General features: G+C 42.0%; 1 protein-coding gene across 1 annotated transcript in view; it reads right to left on the reverse strand.

The window, feature by feature from the left end:
- lamc3 (laminin, gamma 3) overlaps positions 1-22689 on the reverse strand; it is a 156868-nt gene that overhangs the window by 103382 nt on the left and 30797 nt on the right. The window contains exon 2 of the mRNA XM_084140092.1: positions 14532-14836. Coding sequence (XP_083996218.1) covers positions 14532-14836 — 305 coding nt within the window. The remainder of the gene's footprint in view (positions 1-14531; positions 14837-22689) is intronic.

Below are 22689 nucleotides of genomic sequence, written 5' to 3' on the forward strand. Positions count from 1 at the left end.
TTGTGCTTTCTTGAGCAGGGGGACCTTGCGGGCGCTGCAGGATTTCAGTCCTTCACAGCGTAGTGTGTTACCAATTGTTTTTCTTTGTGACTATGGTCCCAGCTGCCTTGAGATCAATGACAAGATCCTCCTGTGTAGTTCTGGGCTGATTCCTCACCGTTCTCATGATCATTGCAACTCCACAAGGTGAGATCTTGCATGGAGCCCAAGGCTGAGGGAGATTGACAGTTATTTTGTGTTTCTTCCATTTGCGAATAATCGCACCAACTGTTGTCACCTTCTCACCAAGCTCCTTGGCGATGGTCTTGTAGCACATTCCAGCCTTGTGTAGGTCTACATTCTTGTCCCTGACATCCTTGGAGAGCTCTTTGGTCTTGGCCATGGTGGAGAGTTTGGAATCTGATTGATTGATTGCTTCTGTGGACAGGTGTCTTTTATACAGGTAACAAGCTGAGATTAGGAGCACTCCCTTTAAGAGTGTGCTCCTAATCTCAGCTCGTTACCTGTATAAAAGACACATTGGAGCCAGAAATCTTTCTGATTGAGAGGGTCAAATACTTATTTCCCTCATTAAAATGCAAATCAATGTAGAACATTTTTGACATGCGTCTTTTTGGATTTTTTTGTTGTTATTCTGTCTCTCACTGTTCAAATAAACCTACCATTAAAAATATAGACTATATCATATATTTGTCAGTGGGCAAACGTACAAAATCAGCAGGGGATCAAATACTTTTTTCCCTCACTGTATATATGTGCAGTATGTACATGCTTTTTCTTTTTTAACAGGACAAATCTAAGGGGGCAGGTGCCCCTGTACCCCTATGGGCTTGACACCTCTGCTGCTACCAGACTTTGACTTACTATTGCTAATACTGCACAATGTAAACACTAGACCCCAATCCTCCCTTCCCTGATACATGTGTATGTATTGTACTAAATTGTGCCTTCCTGTATTATAATTATGCTATAATATTCATTCTATTCTACTGAGCCATTTACTTTATGTTAGTATTCTTGTCTCTTATTAATTATTATTGTTATTGCATTGTCGAGAAGGAACCTGCAAGTAAGCATTATGTTGGACAGTGTATACCATGTGTATCCTGTAAATATGACTAATACAACTTTAAACTAAACTTCTGTACATTATTTGGAGTACGTAATATAAAATGCATCCTTAATTTAACGTCCTCTCGAGTTAGTCATTCTACTCCCCAAAAGCTTCACAACTACTATAGTTTTGTGTAATCTATCACTTTTTTATAAAGTACTACTGCAGTAAAAATGTATACCCTATACATCTTTAAAATGACTGCCTCAGAGAAGAGGACTATTATTCTATCAGGCTGTCTATGAGCCATTGTGTATAGTTAGGAGAAGATTATGGCCGGCCACCTGTGAGTTAGCGAGCAGTCAGCCACTTGAAGTTGGAGTCAAAGGGTCAAGGAGCTTGTTTGGAACATGTGGTGGGAATCTAGAACACATGTGTTCCAGGACCCCTTTAATCCTTAAAGGGGCAGAAACAGTAGGACTCCTGGACCTTGGTGACTTCTGTGGGTCAGTAGGATCAGACCTTGGTCAGACATGGGTCAAACGTATGGTAGCACTATGGATGGGTACTACTGCCTGGAGCTGGATCAGATGTTCAGAACCAGGTCAACATAACAGGGAAAGGCGCTGAGAATTAGACCAAAACAATAATGGAAAGCGGTCATTTGTAATACACTAGATGACCAAAGGTATAAGGACACCTGCTCGTCGAACATCTCATTCCAAAATCATGGGCATTAATATGGAGTTGGTCCCCCCTTTTCTGCTAAAACAGCCTCCACTCTTCTGGGAAGGCTTTCCACTAGATGTTGGAACATTGCTGCGAGGACTAGCTTCCATTCAGCCACAAGAGCATTAGTCAGGTCGGGCACTGATGTTGGGCGATTAGGCCTGGCTTGCAGTCGGTGTTCCAATTCATTCCAAAAGGCGTTCGATTGGGTTGAGGTCAGGGCTCTGTGCAGGCCAGTCATGTTCTTCCACACTGATCGACAAACCATTTCTCTATGGACCTCACTTTATGCACGGGGCATTGTCATGCTGAAACAGGAAAGGGCCTTCCCCAAACTGTTGCCACAAAGTTGGAAGCACAGAATTGTCTAGAATGTCATTGTATGCTGTAGCATTAAGATTTCCCTTCACTGGAACTTAGGGGCCTAGCCCGAACCATGAAAAGTAGCGTTCTCCTGGCATCCGCCAAATCCAGATTTGTCCGTTGGAATGACAGATGGTGAAGCGTGATTTATCACTCCAGAGAACGCATTTCCACTGCTCCAGAGTCCAATGGTGGCGAGTTTTACACCACTCCAGCCGATGCTTGGCATTGCGCTTAGTTATCTTAGTCTTGTGTGCGGCTGCTCGGCTATGGAAACCCATTTCATGAAGCTCCCGAGGAACAGTTCTTGTGCTGACATTTCTTCCAGAGGCAGTTTGGAATTCGGTAGTGAGTGTTGCAACCGAGGACAGACGATTTTTATGAGCTACTCACTTCAGCGCTCGGCGGTCCCATTCTGTGAACTTGTGTGGCCTACCACTTTGCGGCTGAGCCGTTGTTGCTCCTAGACGTTTACACTTCACAATAACAGCACTTACAGTTGACCGGGCAGCTCTAGCAGGGCAGAAATTGACTGACTTGTTGGAAAGGTGGGATCCTATGACGGTGCCATGTTGAACGTCACTGAGCTCTTCGTTAAGGCCATTCTACTGCCCATGTTTGTCTATGGAGATTGCATGGCTGCGTGCTCGATTGTATACACCTGTCAGCAACGGGTGTGGCTGAAATAGCCGAATCCACTGATTTGAATGGGTGTCCACATACTTTTGTATATATGTATGTGAACAACATCCTTTGTAAAGATAATGTGGTTAATCAGTAGCAGTCTCCTTTATTCTCTCTCTCTCTCTCTCTCTCTCTCTCTCTCTCTCTCTCTCTCTCTCTCTCTCTCTCTCTCTCTCTCTCCCCCTTCACACCTTGCATTTCCTTTTCTCCACCATTCATTCTGCTACCTCTCTCTCCATCCTCCCCCTCTCTCTCGCTCTCTCCTTCCTCAGTTTCCTCAGGGAGCCCTTGAGGAGGATGTGTGTTTGGGTGCCGTCTGTTTCACAGCAGCACGTTGCAAAGCAGAGTGGAGCTGGCAGGCTATTGTTATGGGGTCTGCTTATCGACTTCGGCCCTGCTTGACATAGCTCCGCTCTTGCTAATGGGGTTTGGACGCTGCCGAACGACCCAGTGCCCAGGGGCTGTCGGTGGAAGCATACGCTCATTCTTCACGTGCTCACGCCTGCCCACCGCTCCCGGTACCATTGTGAATGGGAGGGTGGGGGGGGGGGGGGGGGAAGCAGGAAAGGAGAGGTGGGAAGGAGAAAACAATATGCCAGTGGAGCAAGCGTCTTCAACCAAGGCTTGAGGAGTAATTTGAACAGAGCAGTGAACGAATACAGGAGACAGTTTATTCTCATTCAGGTTAGGAAGGGAATGATGGGAAACAAAACAGAAAACGTATCGCTATACGCTCCCTCGCTCTTGTTTTGCTCCGCACCTCTACAGCAGGGTTAGAGGAGAGCAAAGCATTTGGGAGACACAGTTAGTCTCAGAACTTTTTTTCCCTCTCTTTGTCAGAAGTTTGAGAACAGCTTGGTGCTGGATCACAGAGACAAATCAATGCAGTGCTGCCAAACCGAGTAATCTGATTGGTCGATGATAAGCATCCAGCTTCGGCACCAAATCTATAATGATATCTCACTGCAGTCACTTCCTGACATGTGATCCATTCTGACCAATGATCAACAGCCAAAAACAGGTGATCAGTGATCCATCCACCCTTATTGCTGTTAAATATAGCCCCACATCTCCAGAGGCGAAAGATAAGGAACAGAAGTAAGGGAGAGGAGACACTTTTGTCTTAGATCAAGGATGATTCTTATTTATGCTTGTTTCTCTCTCTTTCTCTCTCAATCCCGCTCTCTCTCTCTGTGGTGTCAGACAATGTAATCGTCCAAAAATAGAGTGGTATCATAAATGACACTCTACCATATAAATTACTCAACCTTAAGTATGGGTGGCCTTGACTATAAAGGTGGGAATGTTGTAGGGACATTTCCCAAAACAGACTTGATCTCAGGGTTTTTCTCTCTGCTCAATAGGAGTTAACAGGAAATGAAGGAGGATATATTATAGTTAGACCAGAACAGCAGACAGACAGACAGCTAAGCCTGGTCCATCGTCACTCAGCCCCATTTAATCCTACAGAAGTAACCCAATATGATGAACCATAGTAGGCCCGAGGCCTGGGCAGTGGGTGACTCTGCACTCAAAAAAATGCTGGGTTAAAAACAACCCAATTTGGATAAATATTAGACAGAACACATGTTGGGTTGTTAGGTTATTGATGATGGGTTATTGAGCTATGACCCACCGGGTCAGATCATAGTACTGGAGGCGTGGCTTAGTTGGCCACCTGTGAGAGTAAGTTTGTACACTAAACGTACAAATTTGTATTCAATATTTTTGCACATTACATATTTTTTGCAGTTCTTTATATGATAACTGATGATCAATGGACCCCACCTCGGTCGGTAATTCGACCATACTTAATAGAAGTTTAGATAGCTGGCCTGTAGACTAATTTACCAATCAAAAAAAAAATATTAATTGAGTGACTCAATTTCTAAATTGCACCTTGTTGATTGTATTCTTCTAACGCTAAAGAGTAAGTTGAGAGCCCGACTGAGTTCCAAAGAAATATACTGAACTCAAATATAAAGGCAACATGCAACAATTTCAACGATTCATTAGGCCCTAATCTATGGATTTCACAGCCATGGATGGGTCTGGGGTGCCAGATCCAGCCAATTAGAATGCGTTTTCCCCCACAAAAGGGCTTTATTACAGACAGAGTACCACAGTGTGAGTCATAATGAAAATAAAATCTAGCGGTCAAACAGGGAAATGATTCCATTCATTTTTTCAACATACATTTTTTCCATAGGGGATTTTAGAAACACTTCAAATAAGGGCTGTGTTTCACATAGGCCTACCCTGGCGTGACGGTTTGATAACCATGTAAATCTCTCTAGGACAAGGTGACTTTTGTCAATATATTCGCCTGTATTCACCCCTCAAAAATGAAAGAACTATAAATGCCATGATGATCTGGATGAGACAGATAAGAATCTCTGGATTAACTATCTAATGTTAGTTAAATGAAATAATTAATACATTGGCTACCTTTCTTTCAATGGACAATTCTGTGAACTGTCTTGTGCAAGTTTTAAATTGACACATTTACATTTACATTTACGTCATTTAGCAGACACTCTTATCCAGAGCGACTTACAAATAGGTGCATTCACCTTATAGCCAGTGGGATAACCACTTTACAATGTTTTTTATTATAAAAAAAAAAATTGGGGGGGGGGGGGGGGGGGGGGTAAGCCTACACAAAACACAGCCCTTGTTTTAACCTTTTCATGCATGAGTTTCAAATATATCTAACGGTCGCCCCAGTGTGAGTTTTTTTATGCACTCACTTGGACATAATGTTGTAAGGACTGTGTTTGTGCAAAAAGTTTCTGTGAAAAAAACAGTGTTGCCAGCTCAAAAGCTGACTGTTGCGTCAATCAAAACTGGACGTTCAAAATAAGCGTTCTAATCACACTGGTTTGAGTGTATGCTGCAGGGACCACTGTAGAATGATCACACCCGTGTATTGGTATGCGTCAAAGGGTTAAGTGTTTCTAAAATCCTCTATGGGAAAAATTAATGGTGGAAAAATTATTGGAACCATTTCCCTGTTTGACCGCTAGGTTTTCTGGGTATTATGACACCTCCACTGTGGGTCTCTATACTCCTCAGTTTCATCAGCTGTCCAGGAGGCTGGTCTCAGACGATCCCGCAGGTGAAGAAGCCGGAAGTGGAGGTATATATATTTTTGTTCAGTATATATATATATGTTATTATTATTATTTTTATTTATTTTTGGTCCCGGCATGCCAGTTGCCCATCACTGCCCTAAACCCACTCCAATTTGCATACTGCCCCAACAGAACCATAGACGAAGCAATCTCAAAGCACTCTACACAGCCCTCACCCACCTAGATAAGAGGAATATCTATGTGAGAATGCTGTTCATTGACTACAGCTCAGCGGTCAACACCATTGTCCCCTCCAAGCTTGTCAACTAGCTTAGGACCCTGGGACTGAACACCTCCCTCTGCAACTGGATCCTGGACTTCCTGATTGGCCACCTCCAGGTGAAGACGGTAGGGAAAATCACCTCTGCCACGTTGACTCTCAACACGGGGAACCCACAGGGGTGTATGCTTAGTCCCCTCCTGTACTCCCTGTTCACCCACGACTGCGTGGCCACGCACGACTCCAACACCATCATCAAATTTGGTGACGACACAACGGCGGTGGGCCTGATTACCGGCGATGATGAGACAGCCTACAGGGAGGAGGTCAGTGACCTGGCAGTGTGGGGCCGGAACAACAAGGAGCTGATCGAGAACTACAGTAAACGGGGAGGCGAGCACGCCCCCATCCAGATCGATGGGGCTGGAGTGGAGCGGGTCGAGAGCTTGAAGTTCCTCAGTGTCCAAATCATTAAGATCTTAAAATGGTCCACACACACGTGCACAGTCGTGAAGAAGGTGCAACAGTGCTTCTTCCCCCTCAGGAGGTTGAAAAGGTTTGGCATGGGGCCCTCAAATCCTCAAAAAGTTCTACAGCAGTACCATTAAGAGCATCTTGATTGGCTGCATCATTGCTTGGTATGGCAATAGCACCACCCTCGATCACATGGCGCTACAGAGGGTGTTGTGCGTAGAAAAATACTAATTCTTAAAATGTAACCTTTCGTGACAATATCATGAGGCTGCATACCTCAACAGCTAAGTTTTCAGTAAATACCTGGTTTGCAGGCCATATCAGGTAAGTCAATTATGGAAGTCACATTATGCTGGCTTGTGTAATGATATATAATCACTATTGGAATCCATCCAGAGTCAGGATAGCCAGCAATTGGAAGGTTAAATTGCCCACAATCTGCATTTAGAGTCACTGCCAAGTGACAAAGGAGACTATCTTAACCATTTAAACTGGAGCAACCATCTCAGTAATGGGTGCTGTAAATCCAACTACTTGGATTGGATAAGTTTAGAAAAATTTATGTTATTTATCTTTGTACCACACAAGATCAATTTGAATGTAAAAGCACATCTATTGATACAAACAATTCTAAACATAACCCTGCAATAAAGGTCAATTTATTCGTTTTTTCCAAAATGGAACAAAAATATAATTCAAATTTAGTTACAATTTTATATTATAACCAATTAAAACAATAAGTAATATATCCAACTTAAGTTAATCCAAAAAATAAAATAACAATAAATAAATAAAACTGCATTCAATAAAAAAAACAAGTAACAATCATCTGTCCATCAATTAGTTAGTCAGTCATGGTTAGTCTGGTGGAGTGGTTGATGGTGTGTTTGTGTCTTTGTGTTGAGGGATGTGAAGGGGTGGGGTCTGGGCTACAACCTGCAACCTGCAATAAATATGATAATGATGGGCATGGTTTTGAGTGTCTGAGTGTTTTACTTTACACAGAGTAAAAATGACAATCAAACTCAAGTTATTTTACAAGACTGAGTTTTCATTTAACTCCTGAATTAATAAACCTCTCATTAACTTGATGGAATTCCACTCTATCTTTAGTATTTTTGCTTTATTTAGACAGACATATGGAGTCAGGAATTGAAACCCGGTCTCCGGTTGGGAAAGCACATAGTATGGGTTCAATTCCCATCTCCACCTATTTGTTTGTTGCTGGGAGTGTTGCCCACAAGACCACGGCTCTGGATGATCCGCTCATTTCTATCATGAATCTTGTTTCGAACTATGCATTTAAGCAATTTACAACATGTGTAAATTTACATAAAGAGTTTTGTCTGAGTATTAAAAATGTGTAGCAAATGTGTTTTAAGTGTTTCCCAATCTCATAAAAAAGGCTTGGTGATTATTGTAATTGTTTTTAGAGCATGGAGCTTTGTTCCCCACAATGTGCCAAACCAATGGTGAACGTGCATAAAGATAGTAGAATTCAGATATGACGTCAATGTTTTAGTACTGTCCACTGACTGTTTAAACTACAGTGTGCGACATGGTTCAATGTGCCAATAAATCAGCACAATCTACTTTTTCGTTTTTTTTAATTGTTGGCGTCTTGAAGCTAAAATTGGGACCATGTATACTCTGCTAATGACCATAAAAAAATAATAACGGAGAGCAATTAACATGCACCTCTATGCACAACATGCACCTCCGCTATTGGGGAACAAACTGTACAGATCAATAATAAATAATACAGCATTATTTCATGCTGTTCATATTAAACAGCTTCAACTTATTTATGATATTCACTAATTAAATGGGTTATATTTAGGATAATGTTTTACATCTTTATGATTGTATGTTTTAATATGTTATACATCTGATTGGAATCTGAGATGAGTTTAATTGACTCTGAATTGAAGAACTGCTTTTTATATAGGGAGAGGGGAATTGCATTGGAATTGAGTTTGTGGACTTGACCCAACCCTGCTGGAATATTTAATTGAATTGATGGAATTTATAGTGAGAGGGAATTTAATTGGAATTGAATTTGTGGAATTGACCCCAAACCTGGTGCCTTTCATAGCACACAGCAAATTGGCCAGTGTTAACTAGTGTTGATTTTTCAGTGTAACATGTCTAGTGTTGATTCAGGGATACTTTCAGATTTTGGCAATAATCTACATACCCTTTTTATGTCTCTGCGTGCAGTTTGAAGGAAGTTGCTAACTAGCACTAGTGCAATTGCTAACTAGCATTAGCACAATGACAGGAAGTCTATGGGTATCTGCTAGCATGCTACTAGTTAACACTGGCCATCCTCTAAAATATATGTAAACAGACCATAAATGACAACAATAACTAAAATACTCTAAAACTGAGAGTGCTATATGATACAATATCAGTACTTGCTGCATTTACAACTTGTCTAAGTCCTGATTTGATCTCGTATTTTTCCTGAGTTCCCAGTAATTTTCAACGCGGCATGCATCACCATAAAGCGTTGGTGGGTAGCGGGTTGTGCTTGCGTGTGTGCTTTTGCGTGTGTGTGTGTTAGTGCTGAGCCTTTAACCGATTCTTGAATTTGTTTGTTTGTTATTAAACAACTAATTGACCGACGTCTGTTCAATTACATTAATTCAATTTAGTTGTTTTTTTGTGACCTCTAGAGAGAAATCAAATAATTCATGAGAGAAATTAAGTCAAGAGCTATGTGGGACGCTGGGCTGAAGGGAGATGTAGTTTTCACTAGGAAAATATTCAACCTAGTTCAGCGAAGAAACATGGTAATTAACTACAATGACCATAATCCATTGCGCCTGTTCTTCCCAGCTCGGACAGAGACGGATAGCCTATGCGCTAAACAATTAGGGCCCCTCAATGGTTCTTTAGGAAGGGTGATGGATCTATGTGGAACCATAATGACTCAAAGAAAGACTTGTAAATGCTATTGTAATGTTCTTAATGCAACTTGAGGAACCTTGTCAAGAGATGCAGACTTCTTTGTGTAATGGTTAAAAATACTATATGAGGTGTTAATGAGTAACACCAATGGTGCAAACTATATACACTTCCTAGTGTTAAAAATACTATACTGAACAAAAATGTAAACGCAACATGCAACAATTTCAAAGATTTTACTGAGTTACAGTTCATATAAGGAAATCAGGCCCTAATCTATGGATTTCACATGACTGGGAATAGAGATATGCATCTGTTTGTCACAGATACCTTAAAGGTCATGAGCAGTCAAAATCATGTTTTTCATGAAATGTGATGATATTTGAAGAAAACCAGATCAAAGTATGAAAAAGGACTGTTGCTTCTACATAACATTTGATCATAAAGTTACTGGTCCCCTCCCCCATGTCAAACACTTATTAACTGGACAAGTTGACGTCACCTTAACTCTCATTTTAATACACCAATGGTAACATGATATTCTCTTACCTAATTTAAATAAGTACCACCTTGTAACCAACATCGGAGAAGGCATATTTGCAGAGGGGAGTGGTTTATCTAGCTAGATGGCTGCTCTACTGGTGCCAACATTTGACTGTAGGGTGTCAACAAATATAATTAAAGTTTACCCTAAGATACTGATATGGTTCCCCTTTCATCTGTGGCTGGTGTTACCTAGATACTGGCTAGCTAGGTCTTCAGCCAGCATGGAAAAAAAGGGGGGGGGGGGTCGTTCAAAACTCTGATGCAGTTGCTAAGTCAACACATCCGTCAGTGTTGCTGTGAAATACATCACAAAAGACATGCCAAACGGGAGGTGTATCAAAAAAATGTATGTCATTGATGCAATTTCAATGTTGTTTGAGTTGCTTTGAGTATCACAAAATGTGCTTGGAATTATTGTACTGCAACACTGCTCATTGCATCCAAGTGTCTTGACATAGGCGTTTCAAAGAGCTTTCAGTCAAAGTGAGCTCATGAATATATGCTCCCAGCCCATTCAGCCTGTCTTTTCAAACTTCTTTGTAGTTAGCCATGAGAAAAAAATTACTTTTCAGAATAACTGTTCAGGACCTTCAAGATTTTTTCTCTCCATTTTGTCATCCCTAGTTTACAAGCCAAATAACTCCTATCTGGTACTATTTACAACCATTGTTTTTTAATGTGTACGCACAGACCGCATGAGAGAGGAATGTACAAAACACAATGACAAGAGGAGACAGTTCGTGAGGTAGCTCTACCCGATTGATAGTTGTAGTAGTTGGTAATAAGCAGTCTTGAAAGTATGCCTTATGTACTTATAAGAACTAGTAAAATGATTTCGTCAGACAGCTCTGCAGCAAACCTCAGGCAACTACTAGCTAGCCAGCTATCTACTAGCCTAGCTAAATAGGATGACTCAAAGACAGTAAAGTATGAGGAGCACAGAGATAGTGTTAGATAGTTGTCTAGATGTCTGGCTGCTACTGCCTGAGAAGAGATGAGATGATGGCGGCAGGTAGCTTAGTGGTTAAGAGCGTTGTGCCAGTAACCGAAAGGTCGCTGGTTCTAATCCCCGAGCCGACTACATTCTGCTGATGTGCCCTTGAGCAAGGCACTTAACCCTAATTGCTCCTGTAAGTCGCTCTGGATAAGAGGGTCTGCTAAATGACTAAAATGTAAATGTAATGATTACTTTAAGGAATGAAAAGAGGATAGAGAAGATCTGGACAAGAAAATCTTCACAAAATAATCTCTAAAACCTGAACAGTGTGAGCTACAAACTAGTATGTCACCAATATTGAAATAATTTGTTAAGCTCTACGACATCCACAAGCTTTATGGCAGTCATCTGATCACTCTGTCAAGGATGTCCTCATCTCAAATAATGATTCTCAAAAAAACAACTGTCCAGACCGAACCGTTGGAGCTACAAACCAATATGTCACCAATATCAAAAAGGGAGACTCTCACGAACACGAAGGTTCAGGGGAGTCATCTGAAGGTGAACCAGAACCAGGCTATAAAAATAACAAAAAGTGCATAGGGGGTAAAATGTGCCAAGATAACGTGACCAAACGTGATTTGTCATCGTCACTAGTTAACACACAAAAAAGTCATAATTATGGCTAAACCCTGCCCATTTCCACAATGTATCTTCTTAAACTATGAATTCAAAACTAACCCTAACTAATGAAGGTCAAGATTGATACGTTGATCCACCAGACATTCCACACATTTGGGTGGTAGTGTCTGGGAATAATATTAGGTGTAATGTGACTAATATCACTTCACTTTAGAGCGTATTCCAATCCTTCGACCCAACATGTCATCCTTTATAAAGCACATGTTTAAAGCGGGACCGAAATGCATTGTGTAGATCAAATATGATCTACTGTCAGACAGATTTAAATATTATAGGACATTATTTAATATATTTATATCTGCAACATGCAGTTCCACTTGCAGCCCTGCCATTAGTTGAAGGCAGCAAATCAAATAGTTTAAAAAATTAGTCATTTTACTGATCTGTATTCTGAGTGGTGCAGTGGTCTAACTGTGCCACAAGAGATCCTGGTTCGAATCCAGGCTCTGTCGCAGCCGGCCGCGACCGGGAGACTCATGGGCGGCGCACAATTGGCCCAGCGTTGTCCAGGGTAGGGGAGGGAATGGCCGGCAGGGATGTAGCTCAGTTGATAGAGCATGGCGTTTGCAACGCCAGGGTTGTGGGTTCGATTCCCACGGGGGGCCAGTATAAAAAAAAAAATGTATTCACTAACTGTAAGTCGCTCTGGATAAGAGCGTCTGCTAAATGACTAAAATGTAATGTAAATAGTTGTAGTCACTTCCAACGTACGTATTTTACCCGCAACAAATAAAGTTACTTTCCACAAAACTATAGTTAACCCAGGTCTGCTGCACACACTCATATACAGTGCCTTCGGAAAGTATTCAGACCCCTTGACTTTTTCCACATTTTGTTACGTTACAGCCTTCTTCTAAAATTGATTAAATAAATAAAAATCCTCAGCAATCTACACACAATACCCCATAATGACAAAGCAAAAACAGGTTTTTATAAATGCTTGCAAATTCATTAATAATAAAAATCAGAAGTACATTGTTTATGTGAGTATTCAGACTCTTTGCTATGAGACTCGAAATTGAGCTCAGGTGCATCCTGTTTCCATTCATCATCCTTGAGATGTTTCTACAACTTGATTGGAGTCCACCTGTGGCAAATTCAATTGATTGGACAAAGGGCTGTGGCGGTCACGAAATTTTGTCAGCCAGTGATTGTCAAGCAAATAACTGTTGGTCTCACGGTAATTGACCGTTAACTAACATAGACACATTTAGCATCTCCTGGCTTCCACACATAGCCTACAAGCCAGTGATGCTGACCTATGGAACATCCGCATTTTAAAAAGTCTAATAAATCCATGTAATATAGCCTACACCTTCACAATAAATCCATTATTTATTTTAGACAGGTCTAAAAAAGCATGATAGGAAGAAACATTTGCATTGATGTCAGAGTGATTAGAGGGACAATAGAGTGCAGAGTACCAGGCAGTTATCAAGTCTGGTAGGCTAATGATGACCATCAGCAGCATCAGAGCTTGGAGAAGCCTAATTCCTGTGACTAAACGGTCACGTGGAATTTGACTGCCTTCATGACTCGTGACCACCGGTGTGGCGGTAATACGGTCACCACAACAGAACTAATTGGATATGATTTGGAAAGGCACACACTTGTCTATATAAGGTCCCACAGTTGACAGTGCATGTCAGAGCAAAAACCAAGCCATGATGTCGAAGGAATTGTCGGTAGAGCTCTGAGACAGGATTGTGTTGAGGCACAGATCTGGGGAAGGGTACCAAAAAATGTCTGCAGCATAGAAGGTCCCCAAGAACACAGTGGCCTCCATCATTCTTTAAATGGAAGAAGTTTGGAACCACCAAGACTCTTCCTAGAGCTGGCCGCCCCGGCCAAACTGAGCAATCGGGGGAGAAGAGTCTTGGTCAGGGAGCCAAGAACACAATGGTTACTCTGAGAGCTCTAGAGTTCCTCTGTGGCGATGGGAGAACTTTCCAGAAGGACAACTATCTCTGCAGCACTCCACCAATCAGGCCTTTATGGTAGAGTGACCAGACGGAAGCCACCCCTCAGTAAAAGGCACATGACAGCCCGCTTGGAATTTGTCAAAAGGCACCAAGACTCTCAGACCATGAGAAACAAGATTATCTGGTCAAGATTGAACTCTTTGGCCTGAATGCCAAGCATCATGTCTGGCACCATCCCTACTGTGAAGCATGGTCGTGGCAGCATCATGCTGTGGGGATGTTTTTCAGCGGCAGGGACTGGGAGACTAGTCAGGGTCGAGGCAAAGATGAACGGAGCAAAGTACAGAGAGATCCTTGATGAAAACCTGCTCCAGAGCACTCAGGACCTCAGACTGGGGCGAAGGTTCACCTTCCAACAGGACAACGACCCTAAGCACACATCCAAGACAATGCAGGAGTAGCTTCGGAACAAGTCTCTGAATGACCTTGAGTGAGGAGAAAAAAACAATTTAATCAATTTTAGAATAAGGCTGTAACCTAACAAAATGTGGATGGAAACATTCTTATGTTAAAATGCCATCGTTTGCGAAGGCAAGTTGAAAACAAGTCCTTCATATGCAAATCAAGTGTTGTACAAATAGCCTCTCCTTGACATCAAAATACCTCTGTGACTCATCTGCTACCAGAATACCAACATTACATTCAAACGCTTCCACATCACTCACTCTAAACACATAATTCACACACAAATCCACTGAGACCAACCTCCTGCCATTACCCTGTTTCTCGCTGTTTCACGAACACACACGCACACACACACACAGACAAACACACACACACACACACCCTCCCTCACCTGTAACACGGCGCTCTGGTCAAAGTTGTATGCGCTGGGTCGTCCCTCCAGGGTAGAGAAGGCCACGTTGCCCCCACTCAAAGGGGAGATGTCACTGAACTCATCGGTGCACACTGCCATCCTCTCGTCATCCCCCGGGCGGATATATCCCTTGGCGTTTTTCCCATAGGTCTTGCTACAGGAGGCGCTGTAGTACTGGTAGGGCGTCCATGGTCCATCCTCACTTGTCCGCTTGTAGATGGCAAAGCTCTCCGGTCGGCTGGTGTAGAACTTGAGCCGCACGTAGGTGATCTCAAAGGCTTTACCTGTGGAGATACAGGAGTTAGTCTACTACATTGTGAAGGGATGCAGGAATTACTCACTACACTACAGTATGTAAATACAGTGCCTTGCAAAAGTTTTCATCCCCCTTGGCGTTTTTCCTATTTTGTTGCATTACAACCTGTAATTTAAATGGATTTTTATTTGGATTTCATGTAATGGACTTAAACAAAATAGTCCAAATTGGTGAAGTGAAAATAATTTCTTTTTTTTTCTCAAATAAATTCAAAAAAATAAATAACAGAAAAGTGGTGCGTGCATTTGTATTCACCCCCTTTGCTATGAAGCCCCTAAATAAGATCTGGTGCAACCAATTACCTTCAGAAGTCACATAATTAGTTAAATAAAGTCCACCTGTGTGCAATCTAAGTTTCACATGATCTGTCACATGATCTCAGTATATATACACCTGTTCTGAAAGGCCCAAGAGTCTGCAATACCACTAAGCAAGGGGCACCACCAAGCAAGCGGCACCATGAAGACAAAGGAGCTCTCCAAACAGGTCAGGGACAAAGTTGTGGAGAAGTACAGATCAGGGTTGGCTTATAAAAAAATATCAGAAACTATGAACATCCACGGAGCACCATTAAATCCATTATTATAAAATGGAAAGAATATGGCACCACAACAAACCTGCCAAGAGAGGGCCGCCCACCAAAACTCATGGACCAGACAAGGAGGGCATTAATCAGAGAGGCAACAAAGAGACCAAAGATAACCCTGAAGGAGCTGTAAAGATCCACAGCGGAGATTGGAGTATCTGTCCATAGGACCACTTTAAGCCGTACACTCCACAGAGCTGGGATTTACGGAAGAGTGGCCAGAAAAAAAGCCATTGCTTTAAGAAAAAAATATGCAAACACGTTTGGTGTTCGCCAAAAGGTATGTGGGAGACTCCCCAAAGATATGGAAGAAGGTACTCTTGCCAGATCAAGGAAAACACTATGTCTGGCGCAAACCCAACATCTCTCATCACCCTGAAGCATGGTGGTGACAGCATCATGCTGTGGGGATGTTTTTCATCAGCAGGGACTGAGAAACTGGTCAGAATTTAAGGAATGATGGATGGCGCTAAATACAGGGAAATTCTTGAGGGAAACCTGTTTCAGTCTTCCAGAGATTTGAGACTGGGACGGAGGTTCAACTTCCAGCAGGACAATGACCCTTAGCATACTGCTAAAGCAACACTTTAGTGGTTTAAGGGGAAACATTTAAATGTCTTGGAATGGCCTAGTCAAAGCCCAGACCTCAATTCAATTGAGAATCTGTGGTATGACTTAAAGATTGCTGTACACCAGTGGAACCCATCCAACTTGAAGAGCTGGAGCAGTTTTGCCTTGAAAAATGCCAGTGGCTAGATGTGCCAAGCTTATAGAGACATACCCCAAGAAACTTGCAGCTGTAATTGCTGAAAAAGGTGGCTCTACAAAGTATTGACTTTGGGGGGGTGGGGTGAATAGTTATGCATGCTCAAGTTTTCTGTTTTTTTTGTCTTATTTCTTGTTTGTTTCAGAATAAAAAATATTTTGCATCTTCAAAGTGGTAGGAATGTTGTGTAAATCAAATGATACAACCCCCCCCAAATCCATTTTAATTCCAGGTTGTAAGGCAACAAAATAGGAAAAATGCCAAGGGGGGTGAATACTTTCGCAAGCCACTGTACAAATGCATTTCAGCAGCAAACTTTCTGTCCTCCTCCATTTTCCTTAATTTCTCCCCACAGAAACAGACTAGGCCTAATTGTTTGCTACACACATTGCTTGCTAACCATGCTATTGTTAGTCCCATCACTCGGTAAACTACCATCGGCTGCCCAAGGATCCACAACTTTTGAAGAAGTGGCTCCATGTACGGAAGAGGAAGGACGTGCCAGCTCGAGCTAGCAGACAGCACTTCTCAGTGGCAGACTTTGCAATGGAGGGCACTTTCGATGCGGCAACCGGGAGTTTCCGAATGAAGCCCTCTGCTTGCGCCTCCATTTTAAATTTCGAGGGTTATGGTGTAGGGGTTATCGACTGACCATCATCAACATCGCTGATTTCGGAGTCAAGCAAAAGCCTGAACGGAGAAGGCGACGTGAGTCAATGGAGCATGAGGTAACGTTAACCGGTCATGACTGTTGTTGACTAGGCTAGCATTAGACACTGGACAACTTTTTTGCAACTCTAGTTGATGGTAACTAGCTAATTGCATCTGAAGTGTTTTGTGTAACACCCCCAGTTTCTCTGTACCCCTTTTATTAGGTTGTTACCGTAGCTAGCTTCCACCTCAGAGGGTCAAGTACTGTAATACATTTTGTTGCCATATTTGTTTTTGTAATGTTTTGTTAGCTCCACTTTAGCTAGACTGAAGTTGGCATAGCTAATGTTTGCTGAAAAATAAATGTCCCTGTATTTGCTGTGTGTTTGTGTTGACAAAGCATACAAGACAGGTAGCTTGTTAATGCCAACTGATATATTTGGATTCAGTTGTCTTAACAAAACGTTTGTTTGTTTTCAGGATGACATCTTCATCCCTGAAAAAAGTTTCAATCCTTGAGGAGACTGTGCAGGAGGAGGCGGAGGAGGTACAAACAAATCCATGTTATTTCTAAGGCTGTTGTTTATTTCAAGACACAATCTGTCATCCCTGAGGCCATTTTGGATATAAAATGGACAATATACAGTATATGCAGTGATTCTTGAATATACCTATAGCCTAATAGATGCCTTAATTGTTTAGACCAACAGGAAAGAACGGTTAGTACAGCATGCCAAACTGACCCATGGGTGCCAGACTGTTCCTGTGCTGCGGTGGAGAAGAGGTCCACCGTGACCATCACTAAAGAGCTCAAGGCCCAGCTAGATTGCGCTCACGACCATCAGTATACAACCGAGTCCTGCCCATATACGCCACAGATGGAGCTGACGGAGAGTGAGATCCGTGAAGTCCAGAACTCGCTGTATTTACCTGAGAGCTCAGAATGAAAATCATCACAATGCGAGCCAAGATATTCTATCGAAGAGTGTGTGCAAGATCCAAAATGCAAAGTCTTTGATAGCAAGCTGAAGGAGTTGTTCAATGTCTGCCATGAGCCAGGTTGTCGAGGAGGTGTCATCAGTTCATCCCTGAAAATAAATGGTTTTGCCATCACCATGGAGACAGAGTGTGTTGTGGGCCACAGGAGGAAGTGGGAGTCCCAGACCAGAGTGGGAAAGTTGTTTGCAGGGAATTTGTTGGTGCCATCAGCGGTCTTCCTAACTGGCGGCTCCCACTCCACTTTTGTGGAAACATGTCACCTCCTCAGCCTGGTGTCCATGTCGTTGTGGCAGTTTGCAAACCAACAGCGCATTTACATTGTGCCAGAGGTTAACTACATGTGGACCCAGCACACAGAGGCCATTCTGGCTACAATTGGTGACAGTCCACTATTCGTATCTGAAGACGCACGGTGTGATTCACCAGGCCATTGTGCCTCCGTTGGCACATACACCATCCTGGACTCTGCTTCCCACCTGATCCTTGCCCAGGATACTGTGCACATGACCAAAGTGAAGAACAGCTTCTGGTTGGAGACGGAGGAATTAGAGAGATGGATGCAAAACATTGAGGTAAGCTATAGCCTAACCTATATTTTCGTCCTAAACCCGAGATTGTTGAAGGCTCTCGAGAAGGTAAGAAAAACGTATAAACTATTTCTGTACATACAGTTGAAGTCGGAAGTTTACATACACCTTAGCCAAATACATTTAAACTCAGTTTTTCACAATTCCTGACATTTAATCCTAGTAAAAAGTCCCTGTCTTAGGTCAGTTAGGATCACCACTTTATTTTAAGAATGTGAAATGTCAGAATAATAGTAGAGATAATGATTTATTTAAGCTTTTATTTATTTCATCACATTCCCAGTGGGTCAGAAGTTTACATACACTCAATTAGTATTTGTTAGCATTGCCTTTAAATTGTTTAACTTGGGTCAAACATTTCGGGTAGCCTTCCACAAGCTTCCCACAATAAGTTGGGTGAATTTTGGCCCATTCCTCCTCACAGAGCTGGTGTAACTGAGTCAGGTTTGTAGGCCTCCTTGCTTGCACACACATTTTCAGTTCTGCCCATAACATTTCTATAGGATTGAGGTCAGGGCTTTGTGATGGCCGCTCCAATACCTTGACTTTGTTGTCCCTAAGCCATTTTGCCACAACTTTATGTATGCTTGTGGTCATTGTCCATTTGGAAGACCCATTTGCGACCAAGCTTTAACTTCCTGACTGATGTCTTGAGATGTTGCTTCAATATATCCACATAATTTTCCTTCCTCATGATGCCTTCTATTTTGTGAGGTGCACCAGTCCCTCCTGCAGCAAAGCACCCCCACAGCATGATGCTGCCACCCCCGTGCTTCACGGTTGGGATGGTGTTCTTCGGCTTGCAAGCGTTCCCATTTTTCCTCCAAAGATAACGATGGTCATTATGGCCAAACAGTTATATTTTTGTTTCATCAGACCAGAGGACATTTCTCCAAAAAAGTACGATATTTTTTCCCATGTGCAGTTGAAAACCGTAGTCTGGCTTTTTTATGGCGGTTTTGGAGCAGTGGCTTCTTCCTTGCTGAGCGGCCTTTCAGGTTATGTCGATATAGGACTCGTTTTACTGTGGATATAGATACTTTTGTACCTATTTCCTCCAGCATCTTCACAAGGTCCTTTGCTGTTGTTCTGGGATTGATTTGCACTTTTCGCACCAAAGTACGTTCATCTCTAGGAGACAGAACGCCTCTCCTTCCTGAGCAGTATGACGGCTGCGTGGTCCCATGGTGTTTATACTTGCATACTATTGTTTGTACAGATGAACGTGGTACCTTCAGGCGTTTGGAAATTGCTCCCAAGGATGAACCAGACTTGTGGAGGTGTAAACTTCCGACTTCAACTGTATACTGCAACATTTTGAGTAACTTAATAAGCACATGTTTCAAAAGATTGTTTTTGTTTTTTTGTGCATTCCTATGTGAATAACTACAACCAATTGATGTAATTAAATCAGTAACAGTATAATTGTAGTAGCCTACTTATTAATCTCTAGTTACATTAATTAGATATTTTATTTTGTAGAGGACGAAGTGTGTTCTCAAGAGTGTACATGCCCTGTACACTAAATACGTGCTCAGTAGGAACAAGTTCAGCCAGCAGGGGATGGTCGCAAGACTCCAAGTGGCTGCCTTGAACCACAATTATTCGGTGGACAGACAGCAGGCTACAACAAAGGAGGGAGTGCTCCGTTTCAAGCAAGAGTTCTCCATGGCTGCCATAGCGTTTGTGGTGAAACCCATCAAGGAGGAGAAGACATGGTGTTTCAGGTCTGAGCTCCTACACGGCATCGTTGACCACTGCGCCAATGGTAAGTGTATTATATTATGTCAGATGTAGACATATATTAAACTACCTAAAATGATTTGTGTAATTTATATCTGGCTCTAGGTCCATCACAGCGGACTCTCCTGAGTGCCCAAAGAGAGAGAGAGTGGCTGTCACTTTGGGGGAGTGGGCTGGTGTTCTGAAAATGGAGAAGGAGCAGGCCATTCAACAGCGAATTCGAAGATACACACATCCATAAAGGGAATCGGAGTGGAATTGTTTTTCCACTGATTTTTTTAAACCCTTTTCAACGAACGTGTTACGTTGTCCCAGACCTGCTGTTTCGACTCTCTCTCTCCCTCTCTCCCGGACCTGCTGTCTTGACCTATGAATGCTCAGCTATGAAAAGCCAACTGACATTTGCCCCTAAGGTGTTGAACTGTTGCACCCTCTATAACCACTGATGTAAAAAGGGATTTGTAAAATACATTTGATTGATTGATTGTTTGCTGTGCTGCATGCTGTGCATTCACTAACTGTCTGAGTGATGTGACATTTTTATAGTTCCTGTAACATATTTTGGTATGTATTTAATCTGCAACTTAACTTCTTAAAGTGGCAATCAGCAGTAGAAACAATAACAAAGTGTCCTTGCTGCTCCTCTTTCGGTAAAAAGCTGAGGGATGGGGCTGGAGAAATGAACCACTCTCAAATTCATAGACAGAGCTATAGATGCAAGGACTGACCATCCATGATATCAAAATGATAGTTTCAACCATGTTTTGAGGCTATATTGTGTTTGTTTACATTTTCTTTGTTTACAAGCTTATATTTGGGGTTCTGATGGGGTACAACAGTTGAACTAAGCTCATGAGGCATTTATAAGTTAGATTCTTCAAGAATCAATGGTTACATATCATTAATTTATAAGTGCAAAAAAGGATGTAGCAACTGCTGATTGCCCCTTTAAGGTATGCTACTGTTTGTCTATTGAGCCAAAGACTTGCAATCACAAGCCTTTCATGTGAATCCTCTTCTTGTTTCATTGGAACTTGTAAAAACACCTTAATAACCCTGTAATTGACTATGTATGTTGTCATTCTGTTTCTATGATCTGTTTCCACTACCATGTACCCAGTTCGCTTTGGATAAAGGCATCTGCCAAATGGCATATATTATACAATTCTCCTTTGACTCTGCCAACTAGCTGTCCAGTGTAGTTACCATTCCTTTCCAATAGATGGCAGCCAAAGCTAGTTGATGTCACTACTCTAGCAACAGGGACACGGGGTCAGTGCGCGTTGAATGTAGTTTTATCTTCAAAACAACATTTGAGCGCATGTGAAAACCCAGGTGTCAAATGTAATTTAGAATGTTTTACTTTGAAAGGCATAATTTACATTAATTGCGTTTAAATAGTCATGGTCCCCTGCAGGTTTTGTCTAGTTCCGGTTTGTTCCAGGGACGTCCTCAATGACCAGTGATGGAAAAAGTATCCAATTGTCATACTTGTGTAAAAGTATACAGTAGATACCTTAATAGAATGACTCAAGTAAAAGTGAAAGTCACCCAGGGTTTTTACGATAGCCAGGGGCACACTCCAACACTCAGACATCATTTACAAACGAAGCATTTGTATTTAGTGAGTCCGACAGATCAGAAGTAGTAGGGATGACCAGGGATGTTCTCTTGATAAGTGAGTGAATTGGACAATTTCCCTGTCCTGCTAAGCATTCAAAATGTAACAAGTACTTTTGGGCGTCAGGAAAAATGTATGGAGTAAAAACTACAGTGTCAAAAATATAAATAGTAAAGTACAGATACCCCCAAAAACTACTTAAGTAGTATTTTCACTTAAGTACTTTACACCACTGCCGATCTTAGAACGATGTGTTACGGTCCCCTGGACCATGTCTAGTTGCGCTGAAAATATGGTAAATGTAAAATATGGTAAATGTAGGTCCCCTGTAGCTCAGTTGGTAGAGCATGGTGCTTGTAACGCCAGGGTTGTGGTTTCTTTTTCCCACGGGGGCCAGTATGAAAAATGTATGCACTCACTAACTGTAAGTAACTCTGGATAAGAGCGTCTGCTAAATGACTAAAATGTAGTTACTGTATTTTTACAGCTACAATAGGTGTTAATTTACAATATGCTGCTGTATGTTGATTACTTAGGACAAAGCCTCACTTAGGATTTGAATTCACAACCTCTTCTTTACTGGCTACCTGAAGTTCCTGCAGCGCCGCCAGGAATAAATTTCTGCACTTTGCATATACTTGCAGTAAAAATTAAGTAAAGATACTGCATACAACAACCTGAAGGTGTTATTTCTATAAAATGACAGTATGCTGCTGTATTCTGATTTCAATTAGTGTACATTTTTCTGTATAATTTGGTACTGTGACCACACTTGGGACTCAGCCTTAAATGGGAATTGAAATCCTAACCTCTTGGTCACCAGTTACCTGAAATGTCCTGCTACAATGTAGCTACACCACCATATCTG

Source organism: Coregonus lavaretus (genome assembly GCF_964263955.1).
Source record: "Coregonus lavaretus genome assembly, chromosome: 24".
In the NCBI taxonomy this organism is placed as follows: domain Eukaryota; kingdom Metazoa; phylum Chordata; class Actinopteri; order Salmoniformes; family Salmonidae; genus Coregonus; species Coregonus lavaretus.